Here is a 19,954-nt window from a genome sequence, read left to right on the forward strand (position 1 = left end):
GTGTCTGCGGTGGAGGTGCAGATAAATGCAGATAAGCTTGCCTGAACAAGCGATTGAGGTGTTAGACCCCCACATAACTGAAACACAATCCACTGGAGGCTTTCTCAAATATTTCTGGCAGAAGGCGTCTATTATGCGCCTTTTCATTGAAGGTGAAGAAACTGTTGATGGTCCAAGAGAAATTACAGTTTTCAGGAAACGCTTTTGACAAGAAAACAAGGAAATCTATTCAGCGCACACACACAAGCAGGGCATTTGATTAGTGTTGTCTGTTTTGGATGGCGAATTCCAGTTGAACCTTTATAAAACATTGTGAAGTTATCTTTCCCTGAGGATGTGGGTTTAAGATGCATGGTGCAATACTGTCCTCCTCACTGAACTCCCAGTGACCTCCGGATAGTTTTAGTTATCATTGGAGCATCGCTGACGTGACCATCTCGTTGATGTCATCAGTAATGGATGACATCTGTTCTTTGATCATTAAACAGACAGATTTGAATGTAAATAACCCTGTGTCTGTTCTATGTTTCAGGAACAAACAGACCAGCTGACACACAAACCATTCAAACGTGGGGACTGAGGGACACCAGGACTTGGAAGCCCAACAGCACAGATCCCCCAGTGAAGAGCTGAGCAATGTAGCCCAAACTGAGCTTCTTGGGCTACTTGGTTTCAGACCCAACTTCAAGATGGCGGCAGAGCACGTTGGTCCAGTCATACCAGAGGTTGAGGAAGATCCTGATTATTGCATCCTTTATGTGATCGAATTGAATGAGGATGAAGTAGAGGCCAGCAAAGGGCACAGTGTCTGCAGCTCAGATCCCCCGTGTCAGACTCTCAAGGCGGGAGACAACAAGGAAGAGCAGACCGTGAGACGGACGCGGGTTATAAAGCACAAACCCAGCGCTATTGTATTCTCCAAGGACTGTTCCTGGGAAATGGTGGTGGAAATGGCTGCTGGGAGGGGGAGCAGACTTCCCAGAGACCCACGCTTTCCTGACTGCTTGTGTGGGAGACCGATGGAGGGCTACTCTATGGAGATGTTAGTCACAACCAAGGACCAAGGAGAAATGGAAAGCCGTTTATTGTCGGGGAGTCAACAGTGCGCACATAAGCCCAAGACAGCCAACACACCCATCTGCAAGTGCTGTCTGGTGAGTTGTGACGCCTCTGAATTAAGCATGTCTTTATTATTTTTTTAATTGTGGTGTCCAATGGCTTTTTATCATGTAAAGCTCAAGTAGTGTAATTAAATGAATGGATTTTTAAAGATTGTTCTGTAAGAATTAATCCAACCCGTTGTCAACTGTCATATTAAACACAATTACTATTACAGCACTGATAGACACTTACAGCGCTCTGTGCAATTACAATTAGATTGACAATTTAATCACAATTGTAATTATAGGTTTACTAAGCATGCCAGTAGATGCATTAATGCAGCACAAATTCAGAAAATTGACAAATTTCTATCATTTAAAAAAACGTTACATTTCTCTAACAATTTAACCCTTTAATTATATATTTTGCAGTTTACATGTTTGCCCTCAAGTGCAATTTATTTGCACTGTCTCTGTTCAAGGTGTAGTTTTCCTTCATTGTTTGCTAAAAGCAATGAAATTTGATTGACTCAAACTGTTTCTGATATCAGACAGGTAGTGCTGCTGTATTGGTTGTTCATCAGTGGATCGTATTTCAAATGATAAAATCTTGAAAAAATTAGAGAGAACAAAAGTAGTATTTTCACATGAATTGGGCTTCTGTATAAACACATGCTATAACTGTGATTACAATGAGGTTCCTCTACAATTACAGCAATAAGAATCAACACCAATCTATGATCTGAATTGACAATCGTGATGGAATAAATGTTAATTTAAAAGGAATCGTACATGAAATGATGGTGATGGAATGAATGGGTGGGCACCTGGTTCCTCCACGAAGACAGAGACCAAGGCAAACTGAGAAATGCAGCACCTTAGGATGGTTTTCCCATTTCTGTTTTGACCATTTGTTGGAGTACCGCACTGCCCTTCCCCGACCCCCTCTCCTGCCGGTATGTGTATGTGTTGCAGAAGGCTGGAGATGTCTTACCCGCATGCTGTCAGGAGATACAAATCTGAGCAGGAATTTTCTGTTTCTCCAGACAGCACAGTGTCAGACTTGAGAGCTTGCCAACTGCTGTTCCCAAACACAGACCCAGGTCTTGGTCTGGAAAGTCCTCCGCCTGTGATCACCTCGCCAGAGCCGAACCAAACCGAAAGGCAGGTGGTGGAGAGGGTCGTGTTTGGGCCGATCCCCAGGTTGTCAGTCTGAAAGAAAGGGTAGAAAGTCTAATATATAAAGAACCCGTGCTGACACTCATTCGAGGTCCAGTTTGTCTCTTGTGCCACCATCGACCTCCCTTATCATCCATAACATTGCTAAATACCGACCAGCTAAATGGTTTTAATCTGGTGACGGCATCTCGAGACGGGAACTGTCTTTGCTCAACAGACAATAACCGATCTGATCCCGCATGGCTGGCAGGAGGAAACAGGTGCGCGCCGACTGTAATCTCCTCTCTGCTAGACAACCAGACAAGGGTAGATAAGACACCAGTGGATGTCTGTCCAGCACACTGTGTTTCTGCAGCATAGGACACAATCAGAAGTTCTGACCAGTCTTGTGTTCAATTATTATTAGTATTTAGTATTATTAGTATTATTATTGGTAGTAGTATATTCACTCAATTTAGAAGCGTATCATTCTTTCCTCTAGTTGTCAGAGCTATCTGCCATCTTTCACCCTGCAATCCCAGCGATTACACTAATCAGAGGATTTGACTTTGCTAGGAAATGCTAACAATGTGAGCCTGCAGGTGCCTGAGAGTCAGACACTCACTGATACTGGATGCGATGAGAATCACCCAGTTCACCCCCATCCCAGCACTACCATAACAAGGACTGGGAATTAGCTCATTGACCTGTCCTCTGGGCACCGACTTTCACTGCATGTTTTCTACTGCATTTTGTAAATTTTGTTAACACCAGCATGGGTAGGGTTCACTCTTTGAAATCCCACAGGCTGGTAATTTAGTATTCCTCTCCTACAGACAAAGCACACAACCACAAATTGCGGTTGCAGCGGCATGCTCTCTATATTTCCAATTTGTTGAGTCTGCGGTGCAATGGCACGTTTTTGACCGTGATGAAGTGTCCCCTCGGCCGGGGAGACATGTTCAAATAAATTGTATGTCTAGCGAAACAAATAAAGGTACAAAAGACAAATTAAGGCCCATGATGATTCTTTAAAACAATCAAGAAAACAAATACTGCAGCGGGCAAGACCAAGTGATGTAAACACATCAGAGAACAGGAATCGTACCGGTTAATACACAAAGAAAAGTATTGTAGATGTATATGAATCATCTCTACAAGTCTTTATTTTTGTCACTGTGGTTTGACCTCCTTTAAAAAAAACAGCAAAGCGAACCTCTTTTACCGTGTAGTGGAGTAAACTGCTCAATCATTTCCGTAATTATGACTCATTACTGTCTTCCCTTCACCATGACAGTCTGCTTCCCTGTCCCGATTTAGAACAAACACAATCCTGCGGGATTGAAAAGAAACATGTTTGTTGGTCGGGCACAGCTGTGAGTCCATGATTCCCGACTGCACCTCGGCTCGGGTCAGTCCCCCAGCTCGGCTCTGAGTGTGGTCACAAACTGCTCAGTCATGGGATCATGGGAAGATTAAACTGCATTCCTAATGGGTGTCGTCCCATTCTCTGACAGCACTCCGGTGAGAAGTCTCTCCCGATCCCCCACACCACCTGTCTCTGTGGAAAAGTGTTTCTTTCCACCGTTTCTGCCCGTCTCTGGTTAGAGTGCAGCGCTCCTGTACTGAACTTCGCACCTATACTTGTGTGACAGTCGGTCATGAAGCAACGCAGTGAAATCAAACCCAAACAGTCATCTGGATCATCCCCAATCACTTTCTACTGACACAGGCTGTTATGAAGCTTGATCACAGCATTGTGAAAGTGCGGCGATAAGACACGGAAGAGACCGTGGGGTGATTGTAGAGAGATTTTCCAAAACACGGTTGCCTGAAGTGGGGGAATGGAAATTGGCAATATCATTCAGATGTGTTTCGCGGCAGTCTGTGACTTCCTGTCTGTTTGAACGTCTGTGTCAGATTTAATAGACACTCGAAAACTTGATTTGATTTTAAAGTTCCATTTCTGTGCTGGTATGAAGGTCGTGTTTGATAAGTATAGTGCATGAGGAGCTCCGCATATACAGATTAGGAGTTAGGCTATAGAAAGTGTCTGTGCTGTTGGTAACAGTACCCTGCACCCTGCACTGCTGACACTATTAACACATTTCCAATTGTGTTTGAATCACCTGTTCAGGGTTATTGTATTGCATTTTATTTTAATAGGCTTTATTTAGGTGCGAATATTATATCTTGTGTTTGTTAGTGGTTATTGTAATATGTTGTAAGTTTTGTGGAATGCGTCCTGTCAGACATTTCTATATTGTTTGTCATTAGAGTTGAGCTCCAGAAAGCCACAAGTATAGTATAGTATTATGATTATTATTATGATGAAATACGTCTCAGTCTAAGCTCTTGGTTATACGGGTTACAAAACTCATATTACCAATCACATCTAATCTCTCTGAAAGGGTGGGAAATTCTATCAAATTCCTGCTTCAAGATTTACATACAAACCTGAGGAAAACAACACGGTAACACATTTACTGTTATAATTTTCTGGCTGGGATTTGTCCCGTGTTGCGGAGAGATCTGGAAACACAAAAACATAAATATTCGAATGTGTCGGCAGAAAATAAATCATAATCCGGGAGTGAGATTAAAATGGTGCGTGTACTTTGGTGCTTTTTAACATTTTAATTGTTTTTGCTATTCTTGGTTTCTTGCCAATGCCCACGGGCTTACAGTTGGCAGCCGAGTCGGTGGTTTTGCCATCTGAAACCTAGAGGCTTATGATGTCTTTCATGTTTATTTTAATTTGAAATTATTCATCAGATCCGATTGACTCTTCCCAGCACCGCCTGGTTTATTTGATCCGCTAATTCTGCTACTGCATCAAGGTGGAAATAAAGTGCAGCAACACGTTTCTCAAAAATTACAATGCCTGATCTTCTGTCTTTCATATGGAATGTAGGACAACAGCCTGTGTTGTGTTTTTTTTTTCGGTTGGCCAAGGGACTGAGTTTGTCCGTCTCAGTGTGGATCTCCATCAGGTCCTCTCTTTTGTCTGTGTGGGACAATGTGGTTGATTGTGTGTCACCCAGCAGGTCCTGCCACAGATTTGAGCTGGTAAGTCCTTGATCCCACACTTATGGAGGAATCTGAGCTCTGTATTGTCTAGCAGATGGGTCTTCAATGAGATATTGGTTTGGGTGCTCAAGTCAAGAACAAAGACATTCGTGTCCAGAAGATGGAGACCTCTAAGCCAGAACTGTCTACACAATTTCATCCCAGCCCTTTGGAAGATTGTTTAGATCAAACTTGTTTCGGGGGGGGGGTGGGGGGGTGGGGGGGGGATTTTTCCAAGTGCATTTAGCTAGGGATGTGGTGTGGACCTCAGGGTCCCAGTGATAATCAGGACTGCTGAGTTTTGCTGAACATCAAGCAGTTTTGAAGGAGCGCTTTGACCACATGGGGGAGCACTATGCCACCGTGGGATAAACTCATGCCACAGCTGACGTCTGAAGAGTGGAGGCGTCAGTCCTGGTCCTGTCAGGAATGGGAGAGCCTCAGTAGATGGTGGGGTGATGCTGTGGGTGGCTATGGCCCGGCTGTCTTCATACCAACACCTCCAGCCGGGGGTAGTGAGTGGGTCGGCAATGTAGAAGTTGAACAGTGAAGGGGAGAGTCCTGACCCTTGAGGAAGCCCATTATCGAGCCGTCATGGCCGATCAGTTCCCGCTGTCAATTCGAGTCTCACCCCATCAAGGAAGTGTCCCATGTTCTTGATTTAACTATTGAAGCCCATAGTTTCTGATGCTCATGTCCATGTATTATTAATAAACCTATTCCAACAATGTTTAAATCGCCACTTGACCTAACTTTGGGAAATTAAGTGTTTTTTTTTTCTCCCAATGTGTTCTCTGCTTTGTTAAGGTCTGTATCTGCAGTCAATCAACTCCTCACTTCTCCTGAACCATTCTGGACAATCTATGTTCACAGCTTTCCGGCTGATGTTTATGACTGATCTTGACCACAAGAGGGTGCATCGAGGATGGTCATTCAAAGAGTTTACTATTGGTAAATAAAGATTAATATTGCGGAAAATATATGAAAACAAAACCGCTCTCAAGTGTTTTCCTTCCTTGTGCAAGAGAAAAGGACAAGTCAGAATATCTATTAAATGTCTAACAGTCTGTGGCATCCATTGACTTTCATTTTCTGTTTTATATTTCGCTAGCAATGCTGTCAGCAGCTGTTTTCACCTGACGTGACATTATGTTTTGTAGTTTATGTTACATTAGTTATTCTGCTTTATTCTTTTCCCCCTCAAATGCTTTCATATCTCCAGATTCCCCTTTTGAATTATTTCACACTGGTGTATATTTGACAAGTTGACTCTCTCTGATCCACCCCTTTATAATATCTACCCTGATCCTCATTTCCATGCTGATCCCAGACTTGGTTATCTAACGACGGGAGACCCCTGTCATTGTACTAAATACATGCAATAATCCCTCTGTGTTTTGGACCGACTTTGGACCTATTATTTTACAGAATTGAGTCTCACTTCTAAGGTGCTTTGTGGAAAATGTCCTTCACATATATATGGGATCACCAGCTCTTGTCTCTGCCCGGATTCTCTTCAGTAGTCTGCCTTAAAGTCAAACGCAGCTGAAAACTTAAAAATGAAAAATATAAAGCTTTACCTTCTCCGTGAACCCAGTATTTTTAAAACTCCCCTTCTCAGTGATGCCATTTATTCCCTCCAAGAAACTTTTGAACGTATCACTAGTTATTGTCTGTCTTCTGCATTTTGGTACAAGTTAAGTTCTATGTGATTTATTAAATAATATGAAACATTAAATATTTGAGAGCCTGAAAACCCACAGGAACACAGAGTCTTAAGTATTCTAACGATAATTGATGGATTAGAAACCATCTTTACATTTCCACGGATACCGCCTGAGGAAATTCCATTCACACTCAATTGAAAACTAATTTATTTCCTGAGTCTTTTCTTTATGCCTTAAATTGCACAGAGCTTTGGGGCTGCTTCTGTGCATATTATAGTCTATTTATTGCATTACATACTGTATGGATTTTCATAGACATTAAAGCCTTTTGCCATTTTAACGTTGGTTTCCTCCCAAACAAAAAGCCAAGCAAATCTGAGAAAACACTCTTGCTTTCGTCGGGCCATTTGCAAGCTCGTTAAAGCCGAACATCAAGCCTGGTGAGATCTGGATAATCACTGAAACTAATGGCTTCGGCTTGAGAGTAACTCGATGTGTTGTAACCTTTTTTATTGTTGAAATGAATTTCCTAATTCTGCAACTGTAATGAGACACAAATTGAAATCGAGGTGTTTTCGAAGCGTGTTCATCACTAGCTAGCACTCTTTCTCTCTTGTGAACATCAGGCGGCCTGTTATAGGTCTCAGATGTCCCAGCGGAGACGTCGAACGGCCATTTTTAGCTGCTCTCTTCTGTCTTATTAGACCACATTCTCTATGATTAGCGAACTAATATGCCTCTTGACCTCGTCCTCACCCACGCGGTCAGAGAGACAATGTCCTGCTTCTTAACAGACTCGACTTATCAATGGCGTTACTGTTGCCACCCATCATGGGAGGCTGCAGACAGGACCAGTGGTATGTGTGTTATGCTGCTTTCAATGCTGGATTGTTTAATAATTTCCTAAATCTTTCTGGCTTGGTAGAAAGCCACTGAACACCCACATCTGGGGAATTAGCAGATGCTTCTCCTGCATTGCATTGCATTTGCATTGTTTTTTTGTTTTTTTACGGAACAGAATATTATAACCTGTAGCGATTGTTAAAAGTATAATTATTTGAATGTTTCTTTTGCAGCAGAGGGATTAGGTAGGAGGACAGGCAGCAGAATGTTTTTTTTTTTTTTCTTCTCCCATTTATTCAAACTTTCTCCTAACGGAATCAGATGCTTTCTCTCCTCCTCCATGTGTTCTTTATCACACTTCTTAAGATCAGTGACTTGAAGGTATATCGATATTGTGTACATCTTCCTCCATCTCAGTCCTGTACTCCTGATGCAGACTCTTCTCTTGTGTTGAAATGGGAGTTTATTTTGTTCTTCTGCATATTTGAGGCACAGAGTCCCATTGAAATTGCATTGCCAGTTGGACGCTAATCAGCTCTTGTCTTTGTTCTGGTGTCCAGCTCCTCACGTGGACCGGGCACGACTCCACGGCCCGGCGATGCAGTGAGATTCGCAGACTCACTGCTCAGGATGCTTGAGAGAGAGAGCTCAGATTCTTTGTGGTTTCATGTTGTTGATTGATTGTGTATTGTTTTGTTTGAGCAGTAAAATGGAGGAACAGGATTCATGTTTCTCAAATGCATCTCATTGACTTTTGCTCTGGTCTGGCATTTGTCCAGAGTTCTTCTCAAATGCAGCCCGACCTCCTTCAGGTGTCAGGACCGTGGAAAGACCAGGGATTGATGTCTGTAATATAATTATCCTGGAGGAAGACACGCTCCTCAAAACTCAAAACTAACTTATCATCTGGAATGCAGTTATACACGCCCCAGATGCTGTCGCTTTTAATATTTGAAGAAACTTGCTGGTAATAGTTAAATATTTACATCAAAGGTCCAGAGAACATCAGACGCATATTTGAGGAGATTCTGTTGAGGTTTCGAATTCCCCTAAAGCGATGTACATTTTACACTTCATCAGATGTGCTTAATAAGGACCTGCACAACACCGAGTCCTGGCACTCTTACTGAGCAGGAATCGGAGCGAGAAACTGTATATCTAGCCATTAAAAAGAGATTTTATGTTTTATACAAGGCCTGAGAATAGAATCTACTTCTGTTTTTTGTCATCTTTCTATAAAAAAGCCCCCAGAACATATAAGCATTAATAATAACAACCAGGACTAGCAGAGACACTAGTAATAAGGAATGGCTCTGTAGTCGGGCTGCAGAGTTCATAAAATAAATGTAGTACTATTCTCCGTAGGCCAGAGATAACGTCCACCGTGACACTAACAAGGAAAAACACTGTGTGGTTTTACCTATAATTGTTATAGGTGTACAACTTTGAAGTTGGAGTAAAACACCTTAAATTACAATAAATCTAACCCCTCTCCCAAAACTGTATGCCAAGTTTAATGATGGTGCTTTCTGTGGTGATTTTGGATGTATGTATTCTTTCTTCCCTCCTTTTGTACTATAGTCAATGGTGCTGCGTCTGTGAGGGAGACGGGTGTAACTCCTGGCCCTTCTCTTCTCCAAAGTGTTAACGCTCCTGTTTGAGGAGCTGTGGAAAGTCGAGCTTGGCATTGGTATGCAGGCAGCATCTCTGCTTGTGCTCTGTTGTTAGGAACTGAGGAGCAGAACTATCCCCCTGTCCCGCCTCCCTCCCACGCGCCCGTCCCTCTCTCTCTGCACTGCCTCCCAGCCGCAGCCCTGCTCTGCTGTCCAGGACCCTGTCCGTGTCTGGGGTCCCTGCCGAGGGGACAATGGAGTCAGGAGCCCAGGAGACACCGGAGGGCTTTTTTGTTTTGTAGTTGTTGTTGTTGGTCACCATGGCTTTCTTCAGCTGCCTGTGCACGCTGTTTAGCCGGGCAAAAGTAAGTAGCAGCATGAGTTTGTGCACACACTGTGGTCCAGAGAGGGGCGGCTGAATGACACGATCTGGATATGCATGGATTGCGAGGCACTGCTGTGTGTCTCGGCAAAGGGGTTTAAGGGAGGTGTGTTGGAGAAAGTGACTTATTAGACACTGCAACCTGTAGTCGCCGTGTTTGTGTTGGCGTTTGTTTTTAAAAAAACAGTGCACATTTTTAAATAGAGAGAGAGAGAGAGAGAGACGAACTCGGGTTACAGCAAGTGAATTTGAAAAGCAAATGTTGTGGTTGTTCTTTCTGGTTTTGGTTTCTGTTCACTGATGCTCCATGCCCACCCCCGCTTCCTGCTGAAAGGTGGTGGTCTGCAAATGAATTGCTTTTTTTTCCTGGAAAAAATAAATCATCTCTCAAAGATGCATGAATAGAGCGAGGGGTGGGGGGGTAAAGCAGGGCTGGTATTTTGAAATGCGAGGAGTGTGGAACATGTGACTCGCCGGAGTAACGGACATTCCTGGCCGTGTCGGGGGGGTGCTGGAATGGCGTGAATGTGGGCTTGTTCCCAGGGAGCGTGCTCAGGAGAGAGTTCTCCGTTGAGCCACAGTTGCTACAGCAATGAATTCAAAAGTCGCAGCGGCTGCCGGCTCCACACGCAGGACCGGCTCGGCACACATTAATCATCCAGACCATGACATCATTACTCCGTTCCACAGAACCAAAACGGCTTTGACTTCAGACTTAGACTTAATTAAAATCCAGCAAAGCTGAAACACTAGTTTCTTTGTAATAATCACATTATTTCCTAATGGCATCATTTCCAATTCCATTACATGGCTTTCAGGAAGGAGCCATGAAGTTTAAAGTGGCGCCGAGACCTGCACTGTACGCAGGCCGCGGTGGGGGTGGGAGACTCTTAGCTGCAGCTCAGGTGTGTGTGTCTCTGGAGCTGAGGAGAGGTTTGTCATTGTTGTCCATCTTTTCTATCAGGTCTGGGAGTTACACTTTAGATATTTTGGTGATATCCAGATGTTTTTCTAATTCAAGAGATGCAGATGGTGTGTGTACACGTGGGGGAGAGGTGCCTCCAGTACCGGCACGCTAAGGACCAGTCCTACAGGCGAGATGAGTCGGTCTACACCTGCGATATGCAAATCCACCAGTGAGTCACATCCATTCAGTCTGGGAGGAAGTCTGTTTCCTATTTCTCTCACCGACAAAAGGTGTATGTGGGATGCAGATACGCATCACATGGGTTCAGTCGCACTGGGAGGCGACCATGTGACAAGTTAATTTTTCGGTATTGTCACCCCCTTTAAGTTCTGGGGTTGCAGACACATAAGAAAATACCATACACCTTCTCAAAAAAGATACAGCTCACAGCCAAGCAGATTACTGAGGCGACAAATTGGGTGGCAAACAAACCCTAACACCTTGCACCACTGAGGGGAAACACCAAACGAATGATCCTAATGTACGACACAGGAATGACACCTGATTATCCCTGAATATATACATATATCTGTCTCGGTTCACTTCGCGGGCACAGGGCGCAGGGCACAGGGAAGGGGAAGTGCAATGCTGTTGTTGAGTGACTCTCGTCTTCGTCCTGACAGAGAGATACAGCAGCTCGAGTCACGGGCCTCTTCACCGCATGCCCATGCCGACTGTTACTGTGTTCCTTGTTACTGTGACAGCTAGACTGCTGTAATCTGTGATGTTGGGTGGATTTGAAATAAAGTTGTCAGAGTTGTGGAGGATGATATTTAAAACCTTTGAGGCTTGTAGAGTCCTTAAGTGGACAGAACTCCCATTGCCTGATCTTGACAAGCATGGTTTCACTTTTCAGTCCAAAATATTGGAAACTAATATACTTCTAAAACATCAACCATAATCTTAAATAAATAAATAAAATGTGAACAGACAGGAGCAATGTGCAATGTGTTAATAACACACCATTCATCTTTAGTGGATGTCAGTTGGTACCTGGTTAATATCGTAACACGCAATTAGTATCAATCAGTGTAATTACCTGTAATTTGCCGCCCCTGATCCAAACGTTTCTCAGAAGTGATGATACGAGTGTTTCTCTAGAACAGGTGGGCTGTAGGTTGATTCTCAGATGATGTCACTTAGGGTGAGTGCTTGCGTTTGAAGGGGCTTTATATTAAAACGTGTAAAGTCTCTCGCTGTGTTTTATAAGAACAAATACATGCCAATGTTCTGGTGCCATTGCCATTCAAATAATATGCTGAACATGATTTTTGCCCTCCCTTGATGTGACCTCATTGTTGTTGTTTTAAAATATAAACCTGTGTTGGCTGGAGCAGAAGGACGTGAGTCATATAACTCAACGGGGCAACAGTCACAAGATGGTGTGGTGTTGGGAATGCAACTGTTGAGATGTACACAAAGCAGATAGTGTGGGATCTGCAACACTGCTCATCTCCTCTCCCTTTTAAAGTGAACTGCGACAATCAACAGACCCTCACCAGAGGAATCAAATATGGTTTCGATCTTTCCTCCTTTTATCCCTCCGACTCATTCAGTGATTGACAAGGCCGTGTAGAAAAGCTCCGTCTGCACAGTGAGAGACGGGAAGTAATAAGAGTATGTTTTCAGACAAGAAGAGAAAAGATGCATAAACACAGAAATTGAACATCTTTAAAACAAGCACTTTCAAGTGGATGTCTTTATTCCCCTTGGCAGCTCTTTCTGTCTACATATTCAAGAACTAAACAGCAGGTAACGATCTAGATATATACATATAGATACTAATAGGTGGGGAGGGGCGTCTGCTAAGAGATCAATCAAGCATCTTCCCTTCTCTGTGGCACATAACCCCATTGAAGAGTAAATCGCTTTTCTTTTTTTATTTAATGTCTTTTCTATGATATTATTAAGATTCCTGCCTCCTAGAGAGCAAGATTACAGTCTATTGTCACTGCAGACAAACTAGAGGCTGGAAACTAGAAACTTTTACCCAACCGCTAATATCAAATCACAGACCTGAACCTGAGAGTGGTTTAATCCACAAATGGAAGAAAGAAGCAGCAGATAATAAACACAGTTGCCACTGAGTTCACGTCTGTAGTGTTTAACATTAGCACATGGTTTAAACTGGATTTTTTCTCAGCCTGGATCAGGAAGGCACCGGGGTTGTTATACTCGGAGAATGTGTGGTTGATGCCTCTTTGCACCTGCATCAACAGTGAAAACTCTCTCATACAGTGACATCATGCTTCTAAAGGATACAATGCCGTTAGCTTGTGATAAAGGGTCTCCTAAAGCATTCATCAAACACCGCTCCATCATGTGCCTGTGCAACATTGTAACCGATCCTTCTTTTGTTTCAGGGGCTGTCGTTGCCGTGGGACAAGAGAGACGCAGGTAAGGACCGTGTCTTCCTTTGAATCTGCGTGTGTGTGGCAGCTGGAATGGAATATAATGCAGAAAGGCACCAGGAAGTACAGGTCTACCTCTGATGAAGATGCCAATATTGCAGTTCAAAAGGCGCGATTCATCCTCCATGCATAGTATGCAAACTTTGTGGTGTCTTCAAAGAGCTGTTCATAGAAGAAAAAACGGATACAATAACCACAAAGATATTTGATCTATACCAAATCTAAAAAGCAAGCTGGGGCAAAGCGCTCGAAGCATGACGCTGCACACGCTTTCCTGGCCGAGGACCAACAGGGGAGTTTCTGTTTCATGGCCGCTGAAGGAATGGAAAGAGTGTGCAGCCGCTGGAAACGTGTTGGGTAGACAGTGGCGTTGCTGTATTTGTGGAATTTAACTAGGGTTATTTTTCCTATTAAGAGGGTCATAGGTAGACTTCATGCTTTGCTGAAAGCGAAGGGAATATGAACGTTTCCACACCTTCCACTCTGGGGCCCTGTTCACTCTGAATCACTCCTTCTGTGTCCCTCTCTGTCTGTCAGCTGTCCCTCTCCATCTATTCATGCAATAGACCAGAGAGGACTACTGTGACTCAGGGGGGATAACTGTAGAATTAGTCAGCAGTGTAGAAAGTGCTTTATTGCGTCAGACGGCAGCCGCCCCCGCGCTGCCCTTAGGAATTCACTCGTGCTTTGCAGGAATTGTCCAAACAGAGAGTTGACAAACTTGACCGATCCACATTTGGTTTCCCTGGCTTTCAGATGCTCAAATTTAACATCTGAATTATTTGAACGCCATCTGCCTGATCACTGTGGTTTTCTTGTCTGTTTTAATCCAAGCGCGTCTTGTGATTTCCTGAACGCAGTCTTAATCTGAAAGCGGCTGATGTGGTGATATGGTGACAGTGGCACAACACCACTGCCAAGGGGAACCATCTCACTCTCATTTAGGAAGTACAGTGTTGGTGATTAAATACGAGGGTGAAGCTGAAGAAATGAATAGAACTATACATTTACACAGCCTCTGTTTTGTGTTTGAAGGAAATTATCCCGGAAAGATGTTTCACGATTACAGTAAACTAATATACAAAATTAACATTAAAAATATGGATTTAAAAATGCATGTACCAGGAAGAATACTGATTAAGCAGTTGCTCAGAAAGAGGAAGCAGAAAGTCACACTGTGACTTTATGACCGTAAATTGTGGACTGTATGACGTGTGCTTAAGGGCCTGAGTTTCCAGTGTTGTTAAAATATTTACAGAAAGAAAGGGCAATATATAATGTTTATTAAAGGTACTATATCATACTTGCATCTTGTCTTCTCACACTCTCAAATGTGACAAAGAGGCCCCACAAAGGATCTTAACCTGAACAACTGAAACATGTAATAATAGTATTTCGAACTGCTGACCTTACTCACGAGTAACCCATTTAGCACTTCGGAGTTGTTTGTTTCTCGTATCGAACTCTTGATGAAGTCCGTGGCCTGGGGATTGAGTGGAAATCCTTATGGTTTGTGCTCAAGGCAGCGACCGTGAAATTAATTTGGATACACTGGGACACAGTACTGATAAGGCCTTATTATCATCACTATCTGGGAACTTATAATGGAGTCATGCAGAGACCTATTTATTTGACTAAACATTATGAAGAGCAGTAGCTGCTTGCATGATGGCAATCTGTTAGTGCACCGGTCTGGGGAATCCTTTGGTTTGATGACACATGAGAGAGAGTCTACGATTTGCAAACGGGTCTTCCTGCCGAACAGTTAGATTGTAGGGCTTTCCCTGACAGATACCCTGGGGAATTGACTCAGACTGGGCAGCGCCACCCCGGGCGATCTCTGCCTTTCTCTGCTCAGTCTGGGTGGTTCAGAAAGGCACATTTACAATGATTGCCAGAGATAAGAAAACACTTAAGTGACTCAGTGAGGCTGTCTCGCCGGTTGTACCTGCACCACACTGATGTCTGAGGAGGAACTTTAGAGATTGTTATTTTAATGAGGGCTGGTTTTCGGACTCTTAAAACATTGCTAGTCAGACTGTCTGAGGATTCATTAAATGGACAAAGAATCCCAAGAGATTAGGAAAGTCCCAGGCAAAGACCACATGTAAGACAGGAAAATGACATCAGAAACTTTTCTGGTGTGAACTGGGAAACGGACTCATCCAGACAGTGGAAACGTCTTGGGGAGCCTTCATCCACCTGTGGATCCATACAGGCTGATGTTGATGAGGATGATATTTATATAGTTTACATACAGGTTACATTACAAGAAAAACCACAACAGACGCTTCTTTTCCCATCACGTATTTGTATATGGACTTCCCCGTTGTGCTTCCAGTTGTGATATGTGTTTGTTGTTCACTTCCCACGGAGAGGAGATGAAAATGGAAACTGTTGCATCATGTTGCCACGATGTGAGGGAGAGTTCAGCTCAGCGCAGACCCGTGAGTGCCCTGCGGGGATGACAGGTCTTGTGATGCTGCTGTGTGGTCAGGCCGGGTCACTGGAGGACAGTTAGAGCAGCCAGGCCACTCGCGCTTGTCTAGCACTAAACAAGGTCTGAAAAACCTTTTATAAGGTTCTGCATTTGTTTTTATTGAGGTGAAGGACTATTGTAGTAATTACCACGAGATAGAAACCTTAATAGTTGTCTAATAAAGTAGATTATTTCTGCATAGTCAAATGTATGGTAGGGTGCATTATGTCACCTGCAGAGCAACACAACCCCACTGTTTACATACAGGGTAATCTCCTTTGTTTATTTAATCTTTCATCAGATTTATTTTATGAATAAATAATGATCCCTTGTGAAAAAACACAATTAAGTACACTTTATGCATACTTTAATATACTCAGGGTGTACTTATAGTATATTTAACTACACTGTCACTGCAACACTGTAATTCATAGTTCTTCTTTCTTTCTTTATTACTTCTCGACACGTTATGTATGTGTTTATTTTAATTCAAGACTGAAACCCTATTTATATCCAACTGAACGACTTTGCAGTTGTTTGCTTTTATTGACACAATCCAAGAAAATAAAACAGATTCACGCAATGTTACACCAATTGGAAAAATAATTGTATTAATAATAATAATAATAATAATAATATAATTACTAAATTATATTATGAATTGATATTATTATAGTATTCATTGATTATTAACACTACTACTACTAATAATAATAAACATTCATTTGCTGGGTGTCACCCACTCATCAAATTCTTCAGAAATCGTCAATTAATCAGAAATGAAAGGTAATTGATATCAAATCAATACCGGTGTCGATGTATCGGTCTATAAACTTCATATCCCACAGTCCCTTGCAGACTGAAGTGAGAGTCAGGAAGCGGCTGTGGGACACAGTTGCACTGAGACACATTGTACACAGTGGAGTGAGAGACACTCCCACCGCCGACACACTGCCGCCGCACCGCTGGCACCGCTGGCACCGCTGGGCACCGCTGGACCTGAGCCGAGCCGAGCCGAGCCGAGCCGAGCCGAGCTGACGGGACCAGGGGGCCGACCCACAGGGGAGACTCAGTCAGGCTGCTTCTGAATAACTTTTTGGGTGAAGATGGATGGTATGAACTTGGGAAGTAATCGAGCAAGAAGACTGAGTGTCCATGTGAGAGACTCGACCCTCAGAGCCCTGGGGCTGCTGCGCAGGAAGGTGCAGCAGAGACACATTGCAGGTACAGAGACCCTCCTATTCATCATCATATTAATACGAGTGTCAGACAGAGTCGAGTCGCTGCGTATCGTCGCACTTCAGCTCTGTTGGACAGGAGAGCTACAGGTGTGTGCTTAAACACGTTTAACACGTCTCTCCAGTTTAAAAGTACAGCAGTGAGAGTGTAATGTGTGCGCCAGGGAGCAGACCGTGCGGACGTGTGAAGAGCGCAGTGGCTGCTGTACGACTAACGGGACTCTGGTTCCTTTTCATTTGCATTTTAGAGACCTGATTTGCATTTCAGTTGACCCTTTTAATTGTACACATGTTCAAGTATATTGTAGAAAAAGCTATAATGGGAACAGTTTGTGTGTGTGTGTATGTATGTGTATTCTTATTAATATGTCCAATTATAGGGTGTGCTCTTTCAGGTTAAAGCTGTCATGAAGTGTATTCTATAATGATATGGGACAAATGTATGATTCTCTTTCCTTCCTTCAATTATACATCCATTACAACCTATACATGTAGTATTATTATTAGTTTACAATAAGAGTATAACCTGTTATTATGGCATGTTGATCTCACAGGAAGAGGTTTTCAGAACCGTGTTTCTGTGGTTTGTGGCTGGTTTTAGGTGTTATTCTGGAGTATTAAACCATTGCTAAACCAACTTATTTTTCTTTAAGAAAGTGCAAACTGATTTGATGTGTAACTTGGACACCGGTAGACATTGCATGTTTACTGCAACTCGAATGTGCTTTCACACTTATATTCTACATTAAAATGTAAATGATCTCGATATAAAACTGCACAGAGCAGTGTGTAAGGAAGTCATTTGTAAACGGTTCCTTCATCGACTGTCAATTGAATGCCAGATTGTAGTTTAGGATCTTGATTATAATAGTCAGGGTCTTAAAAAGGACTGGAGTACTATTTACTCAGGACAGTTTTTGTATTATCAGCCCCTTTTCCCACATATAACATCTCATAGGAACACAAATGTTGTGACTTGGCTTCTGAACATCAGTGCCTTGTAAGATGGTTAATTTGCAAGTAATAATTTGTTTTTAATTTAGTTGTCATATGTTTCTCATTGTGCTTTTCTCTTAACAGTCATTCTGTTGACTGAACAGCAAACTGCACAACAAAAAACACAATTTGTGCAGCAGGGCACATGTGTCCAGTCAGGAGTTGTCCATTGACCCAACATCATGTCTTTAAATCCCACATCTGTCCTTTGCAGCAGACGGGGTTTAAATTAATAACAACCAGTGTGAATTCAAAGGGAAAAGTGGCATGAAAAAAATAAAAAATAGACGCCCCTTTCTCCAAACCCGGGCACTCGGGCCGGGGGTGCCATCGCTCTCCTCCACAGGGCTGGTACCGCGCAGCCAGCCGGGGGGCCACGGGGGCCTGGCGCTCCTGTGCACTCGGGGAGGGTGTGCGGCCCACGGCTCAAACACTGCGCTCCTTGTCTGCTGGCAGTGTCAGTTTCACATTGGCGGGCGCGCTGCCATTCCCCAGTAATTTGTTATGAACTATTAATACCCAGCAAAGTGTGGCCCCTGCTCAATGAGCCCCATTGAGGAGCGGCCGCGTGGCGCAGGTGATTAATGCGCCTCCCTGACATGGCTGGCCTGCAGCCACACTAATTATACTGCCGAATTTTCCACACCGGCAATAAAGACTACAAAACTCTTTTTTTTTTTTTTTTTGCTGTCCTTTTTTCTTTTTTGGTGACTCGCTTTTTCCTGTTTTACTAATCTGAGGGCAATCTCTCCTGTGACTGGGGGGACTTCATACGCGGTTGTGTTTAGGGGGATTTTTCACATTTATAAATGTCATGTAGGCATGCGAAGGTAGTTTTTGTGTCTATAAAAAGCTGTGTCTTGTGACTGGGGCAGTGCGCTTCAAAAAAAGTTTAAGCACAGATATCAATCGGAGGATCTGTTCTTTTCTTTGTCCCTGCCTGCACTGTGCATGTGTTTGTTTTAAAATGAATCCATAGAAGCAAATTTCTTGTTTTGGTCGGCACCACTGAGAGATAATATTCTAAGATTTGTGCATCGTTTCTGGGTTTAGATCAGCGCTGCAGCTAAAGAGACGTCTGTTTAGTTTCAGCTTCTTAATTTACCTCGATTGTTTTGTGACAGGAGAGCCATTATTGTAAAAGTATTGTATGATTACTTGTAACACTCAAGCAATGATACTCTGCAACACTTGTTGCAGATACTTCTTGTTACAATTGGTAGCTGTGTCTCACTCTTTACTACAGATGTATCTTTAAAGAATACACTGGAATTATGTGTGTTTATTTTCCTTTAAAAAGGAAATAAAAAGCAAAGCAAAGAGACCTAGTTATGAATTGGTTTTGGAAGCTCAAGTTGCAGTCTGTTGAGAACAAGGGCAGGATGTGGGGATTTATCAGTACTACAGAATCTAGCCTGTTTCTTCGCTGCTACGACAAGTATTACTTATTCATAAGTTGTCAAAAGGCAAAGCTGAGTTATCTTGAAACCTACGCCTGAAAACGCATGTTAACAGAAAGTCTCACAGTCTTTATTAGTTGACAGTGTTTTGATTTTGCTTGAAAGTTTTTTCCTAGTGTGTGTGTCTGTGTGTATGTATATGTGTCTGCTTGTGTGTGTGCATGTGCGTCTGTGTGTGTGTGTCTGTGAGTGTGTGTCTTGTGAAGTGAACTGTCATTGATTAAGGACCTGCTGGTAAATGAGTATCGCCCTGACTTTTTGGAAGATTTAGTGTTACATAATTGTTGAATCCTTGGTTAGAAAAGGAAGGGGTTTGAGTTTTGCAGTAAAAGGCTCTTAGACCCAATCATTCACACAGTGCTGAAGCTACGTTTGTCCTGCTTTTGATGCTGTAGCTCTGCCATTTGCACTGTGGACACACAGAGTCTTCATTCTTCCTGTGTCATAACAAAGACTTTAGCGGTCGGCTGGCGTGAGTTTGGTCCAGAGAATTCCCAAACTGTGGTGAGGAAAAATGAATTGGCAGTTTCAAATACACAAATTACGTAAATAAAGAAGTGGAATAACCTGT

General features: G+C 43.0%; 1 protein-coding gene across 3 annotated transcripts in view; it reads left to right on the plus strand.

Moving 5' to 3' along the window:
* The first annotated feature begins 565 nt into the window (after positions 1–565).
* stard8 (StAR related lipid transfer domain containing 8) overlaps positions 566–19,954 on the plus strand; it is a 60,722-nt gene continuing 41,333 nt past the window's right edge. Inside the window, exons 1-2 of one of the 3 annotated variants that reach the window (XM_066714727.1) lie at positions 566–1,154; positions 13,163–13,196. In XM_066714727.1, coding sequence (XP_066570824.1) covers positions 690–1,154; positions 13,163–13,196 — 499 coding nt within the window. In that variant the 5' untranslated portion in view covers positions 566–689. Of the gene's footprint in view, positions 1,155–9,654; positions 9,816–13,162; positions 13,197–16,571; positions 16,914–19,954 lie in introns of those variants that run through there. The other 2 variants (XM_066714729.1, XM_066714728.1) reach the window with 2 other exon arrangements.

Source organism: Amia ocellicauda, chromosome 10 (assembly GCF_036373705.1).
Source record: "Amia ocellicauda isolate fAmiCal2 chromosome 10, fAmiCal2.hap1, whole genome shotgun sequence".
NCBI classification, from domain to species: Eukaryota; Metazoa; Chordata; class Actinopteri; order Amiiformes; family Amiidae; genus Amia; species Amia ocellicauda.